General features: G+C 44.4%; 1 protein-coding gene across 1 annotated transcript; it reads left to right on the plus strand.

The window, feature by feature from the left end:
• The first annotated feature begins 5 nt into the window (after window positions 1-5).
• Window positions 6-17,494, plus strand: CYP24A1 (cytochrome P450 family 24 subfamily A member 1). The gene is made up of 12 exons (XM_081033744.1): window positions 6-671; window positions 876-1,066; window positions 2,245-2,338; window positions 4,201-4,297; window positions 6,514-6,605; window positions 7,311-7,422; window positions 8,532-8,677; window positions 12,113-12,279; window positions 13,076-13,154; window positions 13,620-13,817; window positions 13,915-14,035; window positions 15,898-17,494. Exons 1-11 carry the CDS (start codon window positions 414-416, stop codon window positions 14,023-14,025), a joined length of 1,545 nt encoding a protein of 514 aa, XP_080889870.1. The 5' UTR covers window positions 6-413; the 3' UTR covers window positions 14,026-14,035; window positions 15,898-17,494.
• The last annotated feature ends 265 nt before the right edge of the window (window positions 17,495-17,759 follow it).

Here is a 17,759-nt window from a genome sequence, read left to right on the forward strand (position 1 = left end):
GGCTCATGGAGAGCGCCCGGAGGACACTCAGCTCCCGCAGCATCTCTCCCACCTTCCTTGACAACTCCACCTCGAGGCTCCAGACCTGGAAGTCAGACTTGCAGACCCACAGGCGGACCCACGTCCCTTCCCTTCTTTCAAGAGACACCCAGCCCTCTGCTGCCCTCCTGCCGCGCCTGCGGCCAGCGCTCGGCGGTACCGCGCCCTGAGGGTGCTGCACGGGGCAGCGTCGAGCATCCTCGCCGAGGTCCTTTCTGCTCTCTGACCCTCTTCCGCTCCCTCCATCACACCTGCTGGGCCTCTTTGCCTCTCTTTCCCAGAATCGTCACGTCCCCAACCCGGCCGGCTCCACATTAGCCAGTCGCTCTTCGCGGTCCCCGAGCGTTCCCACGCGCCCGGTCTCTCCCGCGGCCATGAGCTCCCCCATCCGCAAGAGCCGCTCCCTGGCCGCCTTCCTACAGCAGCTGCGCTGCGGGGGCCAGCCCCCCAGACCCGTGACATCGACGGCGTGCGCGCCCGCCCGGCCGCGGAAGGTGCCGCTCTGCCCGCTGATGGAGCGCGGCGAGGCGCAGACCGCGGCCGCCCTGCCCGGCCCTACCAACTGGCCGCTGCTGGGCAGCCTGCTGGAAATTCTCTGGAAAGGGGGGCTCAAGAAACAGCACGACACGCTGGTAAATGCCTCGTCGAGCCCCGAGTCCCTCTCCTTTCCCTGCCCCGCGTTCCAATCCCTCCCCGAGGCGCGGGGCTCCGGCGCACGGTGCGCTCGGGTGTCGGGGCAGCAGCGGTTCCCGGGAGGGAGGAGGCGGGCGGGGGGAAGAAGCGCCATCGGGACGTGGGATGCGCGCTGACTCTGCGCTCTGCCCGGCCGGCGGCAGGCGGAGTACCACAAAAAGTACGGCCAGATTTTCCGCATGAAGTTGGGCTCCTTCGACTCGGTGCACCTGGGCTCGCCGTACCTGCTGGAAGCGCTGTACCGCACCGAGGGCGCGCACCCGCAGCGGCTGGAGATCAAACCCTGGAAGGCCTATCGCGACTATCGCAAGGAGGGCTACGGCCTTCTCATCCTGTGAGTCCGAGCGGCAGGACGTGGGCCGGCGGCTGGGGCGGAGTCGTTTAAACATGGGGGAGAGGTTCCCTGGGCTTGGATCCTTCTTAGCAGGGAACGCGAAAACCCTTCCCCGGTGCAATCGCGAGCTCTTGCACAGGTGAGAGGGGTTTGAACCACAGCTGCGCTGCGCGCCCAACGCTTGCGTGCTCTCTGGCGACTGGGCTGGGGCCATGCCTTTCCATCGAAGAAATGCCAAAAAGCGTTATCAAAATTGGGGTGTTCAGACTCTTGGGCAGGAGGAGGTTCTGAAGTCGGCGTGCCAGACAAATGAGTTATACAAACAAAATTCTCTCTTAAAATTCCCTGTTGCCGCTCCCTCCCCACAAACTCCAACGCCAGAAATGAACTTCCTTAGCTTGTGGCAGGGACCTCTCTTTCGGGAGGGGAATGAAAAGTTATGACCTAGGTGCACCCGAAAGGTGGGATGAGGGGGGCGTGAAGGTTGCAGATGGATAAATGCTATAATTTGATGTTACTTCTCTGATTTTTAAGTGTTAGCATGTAACAAGGTCGCACTTTTTTTTTTACCCTCAAATTGTAATGCGTAATAGTTGTATTCTTCAGGATATAATTACTGGAATTAAAAACCATATTAAATCATGGTGCAACACAGGCTGTGTGGTCAGCTATGGGGCAAGGGCAAAGAGCTGCCTGACGGGAACCCGCTTTCTACAACTCCAGTTCATCTCTGACTGTATGTCTTTATTTGGAGGTATTTTGTGAATGTGACTTTCAACCTAAGGCAATAGGTTGCAGGAAGACAAGATTTTTCCTCAAACAGGTCTGGGTTTCTGTGGAAGGGAATGTTCCCGGGCCCACTCTCACTGCTAGGAATTGAGGCTCCTAGCCTCCCAGCTCAAACCCAGCAAGAACACCTCCACAGCCCTGAATCCAAATTATATGGATGTCACCTTTCTGGTGCTTTCTTTGGCTGAGAGGAAAGGTGCTTTATCATCCTATGGTCAAACCAGCCCCAAATATTCCAATGCCAATAGTCTCTGGACATTTATTTCTTGGCATGCTTCTCCATGTTCATTGCATGACACAGTGCATGCAGTTGAACAGCTGGAGGTCTCTCGGCTTCTGCCTTCCTTTCTTTTCAATTTGCTCTAAATATACTTCTGCTTCTCTTCCAGGGAAGGAGAAGACTGGCAGCGGGTCCGGAGTGCCTTTCAAAAGAAACTCATGAAACCAGTGGAAATTATGAAGCTGGACAACAAAATCAATGAGGTTTGCAGGCGGGGGCCAGCTTTCCTGGGTCTCTTTGGGAGGCAGGGATGTTTCTGGAGTTTTACGTCATGGCTACAAAGTGCAGAGCATACTCTGGATGATTCAGGGCTCTTTACTTTCTCCTCATTCCCTCCCATATCCTCTTCCCCCAAAACCCTTATTCTTTCACCCTCTTTAAAAATAATATCACAATAAGGGAGCAGTTACAAGCGCAGACTTTGGTAGTACACAGCCTTGGATTCGAACATCCGCCTTCCACCCTCTAGCTACGTAACCTGATGATGCTACTTAACTTCCCTAAGCCTCAGTTTCCTAGTCTGTAAAATTGGAGGAACAGTTTTCACTCCACAGGGTTGCTGTGAGGATTAAATGAAATAATGCTTATAAAGTTCCTTGGTAGTGACATCTGAGAAGGGTTTTGCAGGATGAGTAGGAATCTGCAAGCCAGAGATGGTGGAGAAAGGCATCCAGCCTTCTGAAACTATGGAGGCATGACATGTCATGATGGTGTGTTTAGAGAATAGTACATTCAGAAGTGGGCTTTCTCTGAAATGATGCTGGGCAGAAGGCAGGTCCTGTCAATGTTTTAGTGCCACGCTAAGGTATTTAGACATTATCCTTTAGCCAACAGGGGGCTAAAGAGGAAGGTATTTAAGTATATAGTAATCTCTTTTTGCTCCTATTCACTCTGAGTGTTTATTTTGAACTGAACTTGGACCCATATAAGACTGTATAAGAGAAAGATTGCAAACTCAGACACTTCCAGGGGCCAGGTAATCAACATACATGTATAAGGCAGGCCCAGTAAGGGTTTCAGCCAACAGAATAGTACATGCGCTTTCTAGAGGGGACAGCTTCTCCAGCTCAAGCAAATGACTGCCATGTGGGAATGCAGACCTGATGTTGCCAGATCCTATTATTATTACTTATTATTATTATTAGTGACAAGTAGTGGAAAATTTATATATGCATGCAAAATCCCTGAATTTTTTTGATGGTAACTAATTCAAAGTACTTTTGCATGCGTATGTGGCAAATTTAACGTGCCCATCGCTTCCATGGGTGGGCTTGGTAGTCACACAGACTTTGTTCCTGATCCCAGTACAGCCATATCTCAGTGCTGTGTTCAAGGGCGAGTGTCTTAGCCTCTCTCTAAGCCTGTTTTCTCATCTGCTACCTAGGAAATGGGAGTTGCGACAGTACTTTCTACCTCACAAGGTTGTCGTGAGGACCAGCAAAGACAATGCACTTAGTACAGAGCTTGGTACTTTCTAGCCCTCGTTAAATGTGAGGCACCAGTCACCAACAGCCCTGGTTTGGGAAACTGGCATCTAAAGGCCTTATATAACTTGTCCAAGGTCACAGAGCTATTTAGTGAGGGAGCTGCCTCCAGAATTTACAGATTTCCTGGCTCCCAGTTCAACACACTTAACACAATACCCATCAGTAAAGAGATGTTTGCTTGCCCAGACACGGAAGTGGCAAACCTCAGGATAGTTATAGCATCACAGGCCTTGAGATGTTTGCCCATCAAGGGACACTTGACTGATTTCTCCTTTGTGGTTTATTCCCCATTCTGATTAGAAGAAATGTTTTCCTTTCTTTAAATTTAGATCAAAAGCTGAAACTTAAGCTTTGGGGTGGCTGCAGGAAAAGCTAAGGAAATACCCGAGGGCAAGGCCATTTAGGGTGTCAGGTGGGCTCCCAAGGAGAATATACAATTACTAGCATTGCCTCAGAGGGAACAACCTTATGGCCAGTGAATACACAAGGTAGCAAACCCTGAAGTTGGCTTACTGAGCTTTAAATTTTGTTTTCCCTCAGTGACTGGAATGTGTCTTTCGTGGTTTCTTTCTTTGAAGGTCTTGGCTGATTTTATGGGTAGAATAGATGAGCTCTGTGATGAGAGAGGCCACATCGAGGACTTATACAGCGAACTGAACAAATGGTCGTTTGAAAGTAAGTTGTCTTCACAGTCTTGTTCATTTGGTTTTGCAAGTGAGTCAGAGGATAAAACATGGCTCTGTGGACAATTTCAACAATCACAGACTACTGCTGACTAGGAATGGCCATAACAGCCTGTCTAATGCTCTCAGGCCCTGCAGTTATGCTTTGCACTATGGGTTGTTTGTGTAGTCATTCAACAAACAGTAATTGAACACCTTCTATGTGCCAGGTACCAGGCCAGGGACTAAAGATACCGTAGTGAACAAAACAGGCAACAGCCTTGCTCACACAGAGCTTAGATTCTAGTAGGGGTGATAACCGACAAATCAACACACTTCAATATACACTCTGCCGAGGTGTAAGGGAGTCAGTAAAGATCAGAGGTGCCTAGCTAGATGAGGCAAGTCTGCTTTGATAAGGAGACATTTGAGATGAGGCCTAAAGGAAGGGAAGGAGTAAGCCACAGGGTATCTACGGGCAGATTGTTCCAGACAGTGAAGACAGAAAGTGCAAAGGCCCTGGGGCAGAAGCATGAACAATGCCTTGGAGGAATTTCGAGGATGCCGGTGGGAGTGGACTGCAGGGGGAGGGAGACGAAAGAGGAGCTGAGAAAGATCAAGAGAGGTCCTGCAGCACCCGGTAAGAACTTTTAGTTTGAGTCAGATGGGAGCTGTGGAAAGTTTCAAACAGAAGAGGGCACGATCACTTTCTTCCAGGGGCACTCTGAGAATAAGAAGCAGAGCCCTGCCTTGATGAGCTCGCTGCCCAGTGGAGGTGCAGGCAAGGGACAAGGCTATTTCAACAGATTGTGTGAGCACCTGACTAAGGGGATTCAAGGCTGCGGGAGAATCCCAGAGGGCTGGCTCAGCTGAGGATGGTCAGGGGAGGCTTCATGGAGGTGGTGCCATCTCAGCTAAGGCCTTGTGGATAAGTAGGAGTTCGCCAGGTGAAAGTAAGGGAGGAGTGTTCCAGGCAGAAGAACAGAGATTATGTTGAAGGAACAGAAAGGCATTCAGAATGACTGGAGCATATCTTGCACTGGAGGGGCAAGGTGAGGGCAAAGGATGGGAGGAGAGCAGCAGCCAGCTGTGATAATCCATATAAACCCAGGGATGGGAGTTGGGCTTTGAGCCTGGGAGTACCTGGGAGTGAGAGCAGAGTGCTTTCAGCAGGAGGGTGGCGTGGTTCAATTTGATGCAAGGGTCACTCTGCCTGCAGGTGTGAGGGGTAGGAGAGGGCACCCCCAGATGGAGGCATTTGTCCTGACCTGTCTTCTCTATCAGAATAGCCTCAACTTTATAGACCCGTCACCATAGCACATTAGAAAGCTCCATGCAAATAGGAAATCCACAGAAGGTGTTAAGGGAAAGAGAAGTAGACTGAAGAGAAGGAATGATTATAGAGGAGAAAAGAAGTGTATGTTTTGGAAACTGTCCACTGTAAATACCCTAATTAAGGAGTTTCAAATGCGATTCTTTGCAAGTCAGTGAAAACCTGGCTGTGTGGGTTTAAAAATTCCTGTGTAGCATTACGAGAAGTCGAGAGGAAGCAGTCCACAGCTGGCACTCAGTGTCATTGGGGGGCCAAGCTCATCAAGTCTTCCTGCTCATGCAGCCTCAGTTTGTTGGCTTGTTGAACAACAGCTACTGACCCCCCTAGCCTCACCTCTGCGTTTTAGGCAGAACAAGAAGAACAAAAGGTACTGGTCGCCTTTTAGCTCAAAAGCAAAACGATTATTTTCTTTTGGTCTTACTGTCCACGCCAGGACCTGCTCTGGCTGCTGCAGAAACCCCGGGAGATCAGGGAATAGGTTTGCCCCCAGTTTTAGATCAATCCCGATGTATTGCTGGAGGACTGATAATCCAGACCCTAAATAAAACCATGGTTTTCTTAAGAAAGAACTGGAGCCGGAGTATTGGGGAGGCCCCTAACCACGTCTGCTACACGTGACATCAGTGATAACCTCAGACAAAAGTAAGACATTACAGGAGAGATTCATTCATCTATGAAAATGGCTACATTTGCACAGTGGCATTTCTGACCAGGAGGTTCTGCAGGGGACGGGTCATTGAACCCGGAGATAATTTCTGGAAAGAGCTATCAGACTCTCACGCTTTTCACCCTTCCTCTGTGCTTAGGAAACACCTCACTTTTAGGAGAGATGGAATTGAGCTTTGGGTAGCCAGCTAATCATAGACTGCAGATTGTGTGATCATTTTCATTAACAGGCATCTGCCTGGTGCTCTATGAGAAGAGATTTGGGCTCCTTCAGAAGAACGCAGGGGATGAAGCTTTGAACTTCATCATGGCCATCAAAACAGTAAGCATCCCCGAGGGGAGAGAGCAGTTTTCCTGACGATCATTCACAGGACTTCACAAAACGCGGGTCACGGTGTTCCCCCAAGAGGGGCATGCACACGTATTTCAACAAGCGTTAAGTGCTCATTTTGTGTTACGTATTTTCATGCATGGATGTGCCCATATGCCCATATAATAAAGAAGCACGTGAAATCATTGTGTAGGCAGTTAAAGTAGCTATTTCAGTTAAAGGTCCGTTGATGACAATACTAGTTTTTCAAAGTCTGTTTTTAAAATACTATTTTTAAAAGAAAAATATCAGAATATAAAACTTTTGAACCGTTTAGGTCATCTGTGGATATAGTAAACACTGTGAAACTGGTATAGACATGGACGAAATTAGGCAACTATTGAAAAGTGAAGTGAATATGAAAATTATAGTTGTCCTTTCTGCTAACATTTAGGTTATAAGAGCAAATTTGTTTTCATTAAACACATCCAGCAGAAAGTCATCCTAAAGTTTATTTTTGTTATGTCCCTGGGGGCTGGGGGTGGATATTCCTGGCAGGACCGGTGTGGGGAAGCCTGCGGGGGGCGGAGGGGGGTGTTTCGAATTCCGGCCTTTGCGGGACACAGGGTATGGTGTTTAGAATGCTCCAATTCCAGAGTCAGAATGACCTTTGAAAGACAGAGAAACCGGATGAGAAGGCGTTTGTGTTCCTCACAGATGATGAGCACCTTTGGGAGGATGATGGTCACCCCGGTTGAGCTGCACAAGAGCCTCAACACCAAGGTCTGGCAGGCCCACACGCTGGCCTGGGACACCATTTTCCAATCAGGTAGCATGGCCTCCCATGCCCGGCTGCCCTTTCCCTGGAGCTGCTGCCCGCAGGTCTGGAATAATTCTCCTGGCCTGATCACCTTGATCCATCAATGGAAAGGCTCCTCCTGATTCTTTCAGGCTTTGCAAGCATGAGTGTGGGGGCTGCCCTGGTGTAGACGGATTGTAAGGAAAAGGCAGGAGTCGGCTTTCTGTCGTCTTCGGGAGTTAGGTGTGGTTAGAAGCAAGGGCTTTGGAGTCAGAGATACCTGAGTTCGAGTCCCAGCTCTGTCCCTGGTGTGGCGGGTTGGCCAAATGTCCTATCTGCTTTTCATCTCAGTTGTCTTGCCTCCAAAATGGGCCAAGAACAACAACAACAACAACAACAATAGTACCTAACTCAATGCAACTGTTTCAAGGTCTAACATAGATAACGTGAAAACTTGTCATATGACAATATCTCAATGGACGAGAACAATTTCTGCTATATTATGGAGGGAATCTTTGGTGCTAGGTATTGTTCTGTGTTATAATAGTATATTATATATATTTTGCAAACACACACACACACACACACACACACACACACACACTCATGTAATTCCCACCAAAAATCCAGGTCTTTCTCTTAGCTCTAGTGACAGAAAAGAACTAAGGCACAAAGAAGCTAAGTAACTTTCTCAAGATTACTGACCATATCAGCTAGACACCTGGATCTGGGTCCAACTGCCGATTCTGACAGTGGACCCGAATCCTACCTCTGTGTCATGATGATCTCCAAGTGCTAAGCTTTTCCCGGTCAAGATCTGACCTGCAGCCCAGCAGCCCAGCATGACCCGGGAGCTTGTTAGCAATCCAGGCCCACCCCGGACCCTTGACTCAGAATCTGATTTTAAGATGCCCAAGCGATTCTTGTGCACGTGAAAGTTTTAGAATCCCGGCTCACGTGGGCACCTATCAGTCCTTGCCATCCCACCAATAAGCGAATATTAGCTAATTTAACCACGTCAACGTCCCTGAAAAGCCCCTCCTGATGTTGCAAGGACAATTTCATCTTAGGCGCCCTTTCATTTTTTCCCTCATCCCAGCGTTCGACTGACTTCCTCTCCTTTTGCTCTTCTCCAATAGTCAAATCTTGTGTCAACCACCGGTTAGAAAAATACAGCGAGCACCCTGGTACGGATTTCCTTTGTGACATTTATCACCACAATCGGCTTTCAAAGAAAGAATTGTACGCTGCCGTCACCGAGCTCCAGCTGGCCGCGGTAGAAACGGTAAGCCTGGGCCTGATTGTTTCGTTGGCTAAATAAACAGTCTGTAAAATATTTTTTCATGAAGAGTTTTAAATAGTCATTCGACGCACATATCCCACTGAGCTCTGGCACAAATGAAAAATCCCATCTGCGGTGCTGTGGGAGACCCAACGCACAGCCTTTGTGCTGAAACGCATGATGGGAGGAAAGTTCTCCCAGGGACTCCTATCCTAGGGACAAAATCCAGAGCAGGACTCAAGTGCTGTTATATGCAGGCAAGCTGCTGCAAGAATTTGGAAGCAGTGAAATTCCTCACTGTAGCAAGGCAGAGGATCTAGAATTTTTAAAAATGGGAATTATTTTAGGTAGTTGTGCATGTTACCTAACTGGGCTATCGTTTATTGTAAAAATATTGGAATACTCTCTGCCAGTCCCATAATATTTTTACGCTTAAAATGTAAACATAGTACGTTTGGGAAACGTTGATTTCAATTTAAGTGAAATGGCTAATTTTAAAGATCAAAATCTTGCCCCTGATGTAGTGGGTACTCTTACCTTGTTTCTCCAAAAATAAGACCTAGACGGACAATCAGCTCGAATTAATATGACCTGGTATTATATTATATTATATTGTATTATATTATATTACATTACATTACATTATATTACATAAGACCCAGTCTTATTTTGCTATAAGACCGGGTCTTATATTAATTTTTGCTCCAAAAGACGCATTACTCCAAAAGAGCTCATTGTCAGGCTAGGTCTTATTTTCGGGGAAACAGTAGTAGGTACTCAGTACAGTCAGACTCTTAACACAAATACTGACAGGCATCCAGGTGGGTGTAAGGGTCTTCCATTCATTTTTCCAGCTATCATTGGAGTGATGTATATTAAGATTCCCCATAGGCCCAGCATTTCATATACAAATAGGTTCTGTGAAGAACATATACTAGTTCGTTTCTTTTCCACATTTTCCCCCTTTCTGTAATGTTTCTTATCTAAAGGAAAAAAAGATAGCATTTTCCACATCGGGGAATAGCAAAGTTCTGATTAGCCTCATGCTCCAGAAGACTGTCAAAAGTGGGAATGTGTTTCAGCTCCCTGTCCTAGGGAACCACTCATTTGCCTGGTAGAGGCACCTTACAGTGATAAAAGTAACACTCCACCCATTTTTGTTTGTTTGTTTATTTCTCACCTGGAATGTGAACTCCATGAAGGTGACTACTTGGTTTTGTCCCCGGCTGTCTTCCCAGGACGTAGAATAGCACTTGGCATCTAGGAGGTGCCCAAGAAATATTTGTTCAATAAATGAAAGAATTCAGGAACAACCGAGTGCCTACTATGAGACAGGCACTATTCCAGATACTTGAGAGACTACCAGGAACCAGTTTCCCCTCGTGGAACTTAAATGGTAGTGGGGAACAGACAGTAGACATGTAAACAGACAGATTTGATCATTTCACACAGTGGTAGGGGACATGGAGAAGCCATCAGGGTGAGGTAACAGAGAGGTGGGGGAGGGGTCCCTCTTTGAGGATGTCATGCTGGAGCTGACACTGGAATGAGCCAACCATGGAAAGGTCATGGAGAAGAGCACTCAAAGTAGCAACCATGGAGAAGGAGCCAACCATGGAAAGATCTGGTGGAAGAGCACTCAAGGTAGCGGAACCAGCACATGCAAAGGCCCTGGGGCAGGAAGAGGGATGGAGCTGGAGAACTAGCAAATGTGGTCAGGGTTGAGATTGGAGAAGTCGATGGGCCATGTTAACCAGGCGCATTTCAGTTTTATTATACCTCTGATGGAAAGCTCTTGGAGTATTTTAAGCAAGGGAGTAACGTTATCAAATTTTTGTTTTGTAAAGTGGGCTCCGACTGGTAGGTGGAGAGTGGAATTAGCAGAGAGAGAATGGAAGCAGGAAGGCCAGCTACAAGATGGGTCTCCTCCACGGAGGTCAAGCCAGGACAGTTTGTGCCTGTGAGGTTTCCCAGGCCACTTCCCCTCGATTTAGCCCCTGCAGTTATCCTAACAGACCTTGGGCTGTCTTTCACAGGGCTTTGGTGAAGGCTACAGTTATCTGCCTTTTGGACACTCTATTTGGTGCTTGTGGTAAAGGACACACTGATATGGTTAAATCTGTTTCTGTTTTAGTCCTGGCTATTCTGAAAGTCACATTTGGAAAATCAGAGAAATTTGAAAGTATATCTTATTTGGCGGCTACGCCCTCTTCCTGTTTTGTAAATTGGACTCTTGTAATAATGCCGTGTACAGTTTATTTGCAGCCAAGGCTGCCAGTCCTGGGACATGAAGAAGACTGCCTTGGAAACATCTTCTTCCAAAAATAATAAATGCCATTGGCTCCAAATTGTCTTGCACTTTGCTCATTTATGTGAGTGGCACATGGCACTTAGCAAAAGCGTCTTCATGTCTGCAACGGGAGAACACAATGACCATTTTTACGGAAATATTTGGTTTAAATTAGCTTAAAAAAGGCCTAAAAAACAAATACTTATGACTACCAGTGGTGAATATTATAAAGCTAAAAGCTACACTGGCTGTTTCCGCCAATATATTTTCTCTTCTCGTTGCCTTTGGAAAGGAAAAATAGGATGCCACTTAAAAGGCCATGAGTCTTTGTCAGAAACTGTGGCTGGTCCCTTGAAACTCTCAACTCAGTGCTAGAATGTCTTATTTTGGTGTTGGCACCCTCCTATGAGGCTCTTTGCATGTGGCTGAAACCCTGAGTATAGATAATGCCTTTATATTTTTGTGGTAACTTTTTAGGGTGTGGCGAAAAAAAAACACAACCTTTCTTTTAAATTCCAGAAATGCAGTTTCTTGTGCATTAACACTGTAAAAATTTTTTAAAAACTTATGAGTAGCACTCATAGGATCTCCATTTCTCTCTCCCCATTCAATTTTTATATCAACTTTTATATTAAATAATTATTTAATTAAATGCTTCTATTTTGAGATAATTCTAGATTCACATGCTCACAGTTCTAAGAAAAAAAATAGAGGGGTTCCTTTTATCCTTCACCCAGTTTCCCCCAGTGGTGACATCTTGCATGACAATCAAACGTTACCAGAACCGGAAGTTGACATTGATACAATCCACCCACCTTGCTTTCCTTTCACCAGTTTTACAAGTGCTCGTTTTGTGTTCAAACCAGTTTTGTACAAAACTATATTTTAAGTGTCCTCATGCAGCAAATTGTTTACGGGATTCTATTTTGATTCCCTCAATCAATAAACTGTCCTTAATTGATAAGTTCAGTAAAATAAATCTGACTTTTCATATAGGGTATTTGTTTGAGGCAAAGTAAGAATATGTGAAAAGACCTCACTAATCTATTTGCAGAGCTCTGTGGGAGGCATTGCCTTTGGTTCAGCTCATACTGATTTTAAGGCAGCTTGTTTGCAGAAACTCAAGTTTGGGTCTGTTTGTTTTTCAGACAGCGAACAGCTTAATGTGGATTCTCTACAATTTATCCCGTAATCCCCACGTGCAACAAAAGCTTCTTAAGGAAATTCAGAGTGTATTGCCTGAGACGCAGATGCCACGGGCAGAGGATTTGAGGAACATGCCATATTTAAAAGCCTGTCTGAAAGAATCCATGCGGTAAGGGCACGTGCCTAAGCCTGTATGAATATGTTAGAAAGCTGTTCTCTTAAATACATAGTAAGGGGTCTCCCCCACAGACAGTTCCCAGTTAATTCATAAACATCTACCACCTGCAAAGAAAGCGCCTGTAGGACCATATCCCTTTTCTATTACTCATTTCCTAAATCATTTGGGAAAATGCTGTCACATCTTGGAAAGTCAATGCCCTCCTGTTTAAATCAGTAATAATAACACTCTAATGAATACGAGCCAAATGCACTAATTAAGATTCAGGGCATGATTGAAGGATCTGAGATGAAAGCTCAGCAATATTCTATGATAAGACATGGAGACGTCTTTGTTTTTGAGCCTCTGCCATAAAATGTTCTTTGAAAATTCTTTTGACACCCTTTCTGGAAAACAAAATTCACACCCTCTTAGGATTAGATGGAAATATCTTGAACTTCATAAAGGGTAGATGGGAGAAACCTAGAACAAACATTAAGCGTCAGGGCTACGCATGAAAAACATGCACATTTGCAATCTAGAGTGAAATAGGAAAACCACTATGAACAGCTACTAAGCAGGCTTGTTCTGGGGGGATTAGCCAACCCAATAAAATAAGGAATAAAAACAAGAGATAGAAATATTGGGAAGAAAGAGACAAAATGTCTTTGTGAAGACTTGTGATTGGGTTCCCTTTTTGAGCATGACCTTATGTAACAATTTATTTAAGCAGAATCTGCAATCCCACGACACTTGAGCTAGAACTTGGTCTGTGCCCCCCTTTATATCTTTGATTTGGTTTTTTCAGGCTTACCCCAAGTGTGCCATTTACAACGAGGACTCTTGACAAAGCAACGGTTCTGGGTGAATATGCTTTACCCAAAGGAGTAAGTAGAATTTGTACATTTTGCACCTTACAGCGCTTTGAAAGACACGCTTTCCAAATATTCATCCGATTCCCCTGAAAATTTTTACAGAGAAAGCATTCATTTGGCAAATATGTAGATGCTAGCGCATAGTTGATGTGTTGCAAAGTATAGTATTAGGAACAATGGTTATGCAGAGAGATTTGGATTCAAGTCTAGCCTTGAGTGACTTACGTATCCTCTGTGAGCCTCACCTTTCTCATCTGTAAAATGGGGTTATTGTGAGAATGTGAAACAAAACTTTGAAGTTCTTTACCGTTTTACTACCTGGCACAATTCAAACCCTCCATACATGTGGGCAATCATCATTATTATAAATGTGTGGGTTACTTTTATATTTGTAAGGTGATCACTGTTGTAAATTTTGCTATTCAAATGTCTTTCTTCTGGTAATTTTTAATGCTGTGTGTTTCGGTATGTTTTTAGACAGTGTTGATGCTGAATACCCAGGTGCTGGGGTCCAATGAAGAAAATTTTGAAGATTCAAGTCAGTTTAGACCCGAACGATGGCTTCAAGATAAAAAGAAGATCAACCCATTCGCTCATCTCCCGTTTGGCATCGGGAAAAGAATGTGCATCGGTCGCCGGTTAGCTGAGCTCCAGCTCCACTTGGCTCTTTGCTGGGTAAATTCCTGACTGGCTCTCTGAAGCGGGGTTCTGTGCTACACCACCAGGCAGGAGAAGAGGGCTAATGCTGCTCTTTTGTGCATGTGTGTTCCAGATTGTCCGCAAGTATGACATCGTGGCCACGGACAACGAGCCGGTGGAGATGCTGCACTTGGGAATCCTGGTGCCTAGCCGGGAGCTCCCCATCGCTTTCTGCCAGCGATAAGAGGCCTCAGGTGATCATCGGAGGTGCCGGGCAGGACCAAAGGGCTGAGCCGAGCTCAGAAGCCAGCCAGACCCAGCTTGAGGCCCTGCTCTTCAATGATTCTCTGGATGACCTTGAGCAATTACATCACCGTTCTGCCTCCATTTTTTTCCCCTAAATGTGTAAAATGGGGACCAAAGTAGTATCTACCCAGAAAGCTGATAGGAGTACTACCTGCTTAGCCCAGAGTCTGGTATTCACTAAGTGCTCCATAAATGCAAGCTGCTGTTACGGTTTTTGCACATACACATCAGGGATGGACAAACTTTTTTCTGTTAAGGGCCAGTTGGCCGATATGCTAGGTTCTCCACGCCATACAGTCTCTCTCACGTCCACTTACCTCTGCCTGGCAGCTTGAAAGAGGCCTCAGCCAATTCGTCAATGAATAGGTGTGGCTATTGGATTAGTTTTCTATTGCTACCGTTACAAATTGCTAAAACAAATTACTAAAACCTAGTTAAATAACACAAATTTATTATGTTACAGTTCAGAAATCCGACACAGCTCTAACCAGGCTAAAATCAAGGTGTGGGCGCAGCTGGGTTCCTTTCTGGAGACTGCCGGGGAGAATCTGTTTCCTTGCTAATTTGGGATGTTGGCAGAATTTAGTTTCTTACTAAATGAGGCCCCCATTTCTTGCTGTCAGCCGAGAGCTGCTCCCAGCTTCCATAGTCTACCTGCATCCCTTAGTTCATGCCCTCTTCCTCCATCTTCAAAGCCAGCCAGAGCAAGTTGCGTTCTTCTCCATACTTCAAATCTCCTTCTTGTGTCGCCTCTCTCCGACAGGCTATTTATTCAGGATAATATCCCCAATCTCATGGTTCATAACCTTAATCACCTCTGCAAAGTTCCTTTTGCCACCTACAGTAATAGATTCACAGGTTCCGGAATCGGCACGGACTTTTTTTGAGAGCCGTTATTCTGCCCTCTAAGGCTGCATTCCAATAAACTTTATAAAAACAGATGGTCCTATTTGAACGGGGCTTTGGTTTACAGACCCTTGGCACATAAGTGTATATTTTTAATATATATAATCTCAGCCTGTATCAAATACAAGGTAATACTTTTCCTGCAGTATACCACTCACTATTAATTATCGAGTGATAAAAAGTTAGCCAGAGAAATCTCTAATATCTTATGTGGAGACATGGCATCATTTCCAACACATGGCTTCATAGAAGTATGTGTCAGTATTCAAACTCACTTTCAACAGCATCTCCTAGAATTTGTCTAGAGCAAACTAGCTGCTACCGTGTTTCTCCAAAACTAAGACCTAACCGGAAAATAAGCCCTAGCATGATTTTTCAGGATGCCCATAATATGAAATAAGCCCTACCGTATTTCCCCAAAAACAAGACTGGGTCTTATATTAATTTTTGCTCCAAAAGACACATTAGGGCTTATCTTATATTACGAACACCCTGAAAAATCATGCTATGGCTTATTTTCCGGTTAGGTCTTATTTTCGGGGATACACGGTACTGCTAACTGTAAATTAAGGGGCATTTGCTGATAGGTGGTTATTTAAGGAAACATGCAGTTCACAGATGAAATTTTTGAATGAGGCCTAAGTGAATTCTTCCCCAAGTGTCTGATACCACTAGGCAATTTGTCAAATTCTGACATCCCAACAGCATTGAATCAAGAAGGATAATGAAGGAATTCTAGCTTCATTTTGAAATACCCAGCGTTCAACAAAGATGGCAGGGACATTTAAGGTGGCAAACCACACCACTGGCAAGAGCCCATGGCAAATTTTGGTTTCAGCATTTATTGTTGCTGATAACTTTTCTCATTTAATTGTATATAATCGGGATATACTTTATTTTCCAGATTTTTTTCTACCAAGACCTGGAGCAAAGGCTTTGTTCCTCCCAGAAAGGATGGTCCTTATGGCTCTTCTGCATTACTCGGAAGCCAACTTTAAAAGCCAGCACATGAAACAGCACCTGAAGAACCCTGAGGCATGGGTGTTTATATTCTGTCTCCTGTACAATTGTTCCAGAAGCCGTACTGTCTGTACAGATCATGGTATTTATTAAGACTGTATCTGACTCAGGGATGCGGATTAAGTGTTGGAATACCAGGAATCTGCAGGGTACACTGCTAGCTTACACGTAACCGATGTCTGTGCCACCCTGACCTACACAGAACGGCCTGTGATCTTGTTTCCTCTTGCATTTTCCATGACGTCATAGGGAGGTTGGGCACTTGTCAGTTAGGCAGGTAAAAGTCTCTGAATATTTCTGTCCCTGCCCTACCGAATTCACCACTTGAATGTTTTTGTTTTTGTTGTTGTTGTTTTTTCAATTCACCGCTTGAATCTTTCGTTCTGTTGTTGTGTTTTCAATTCACCGCTTGAATCTTTCGTTCTCAAACGTTAAGTTTCTATTTATTTCACAATGAAAGTCTTACCATAGCTAAATTGTCTGGAGTTTGCAGTAACATCAACAATCCATTTATTGTAACTCTGTTTAATGTCATATTTGGAAAAATACTTGCATAGTAATGGAAGCAAAACTAAATGTTGGGTGGAAGTTATCAGGTCCCTGTGACGTTCCACTTTTCCTGTTTTGAAATAGAAACATTGTTGGGAAATGAGAGAATACCTCTATTTCAAGAAGTACTTCAATGAAGTCGAAACCTCTTATCTAAGAATACTTTAATCATTTACTGTGGCATCATTTTGTTAAAGGACCCTGAAAGTCTTTGTTTAGTTAATATATTTCCTCTATGGCATTAAGAAGTGGACCAACAGTTTTTAAATTGTATACTTATGTGTGTGTATTCTAATGCCAATTTGCTTAAGTCGTTTTTTAAAATACATATGGTATTTGATTTAGGATCTTTGGCTTAGGGCAATGTTCTAAAGTTTAGTCACAGTTTTAGAATATTCAGTGACTTTTCGTGCCTTAATCTATAAAATAGGACAGTAGTGAAGTGTGTATACATTATAGATTAACCATATAAGCTGTGTTATGTGACTTGAACTCCTTGGGGAGATATGATTTCATAAGTGGAAAATGCATAAAGATTTATGTAATACTTATAAAACTTTCTTTAAAAATTGTGTTTACATGTAGTTTATTTACACACATTTTTTACTACTATTTTTCCTAAGAGCATACTTTGTATTCCCGTATATTTGATAGTTTCCTTTTTAGGTTATATTTTTAGAATATTTCAGAAGTATACATTTATAGCTTCGTATTTGAATAAATATGTACATATTGCTAAAGTGAGTATATGCTTTCCTCCCACTGTGAAATTATTTTTAGAATTATAAACCCATGTGTTATCAGTTTTCATCTGTCTATCTTTTGTGAATTCTCTGAAAGTAAGAATACAGGTTTTAAAAAATTTGAGAGATGTTTCCTCTTCATTGCGTTTGTTATAACAAAATATAAAAATTCAAATCTTGTCTTAGTAGAAAAATTTCTCACGTGGCCATTTTACGAGCTCTGAATCATGAAATCTACCTTTACAAAAACCAGGACTTCAATAGCACTTTTACAGGGAGATGATCATCTGAATGGCAAAATAATTTTCCTTTGTTGTTGATGTTGCTTAAATATTATCCCAGCCCATTTACTTCTATCTTCACTGCCTGGGCCATGGTGGAAACTCCCAGCTGCCCTCCATCTTGTCTCTCCCCAGTCTGTTCTTCAGACACTTGGCAGAGAGGTCTTTTCAAA

Source organism: Rhinolophus hipposideros, assembly GCF_964194185.1.
Source record: "Rhinolophus hipposideros genome assembly, chromosome: 22".
NCBI lineage: Eukaryota > Metazoa > Chordata > Mammalia > Chiroptera > Rhinolophidae > Rhinolophus > Rhinolophus hipposideros.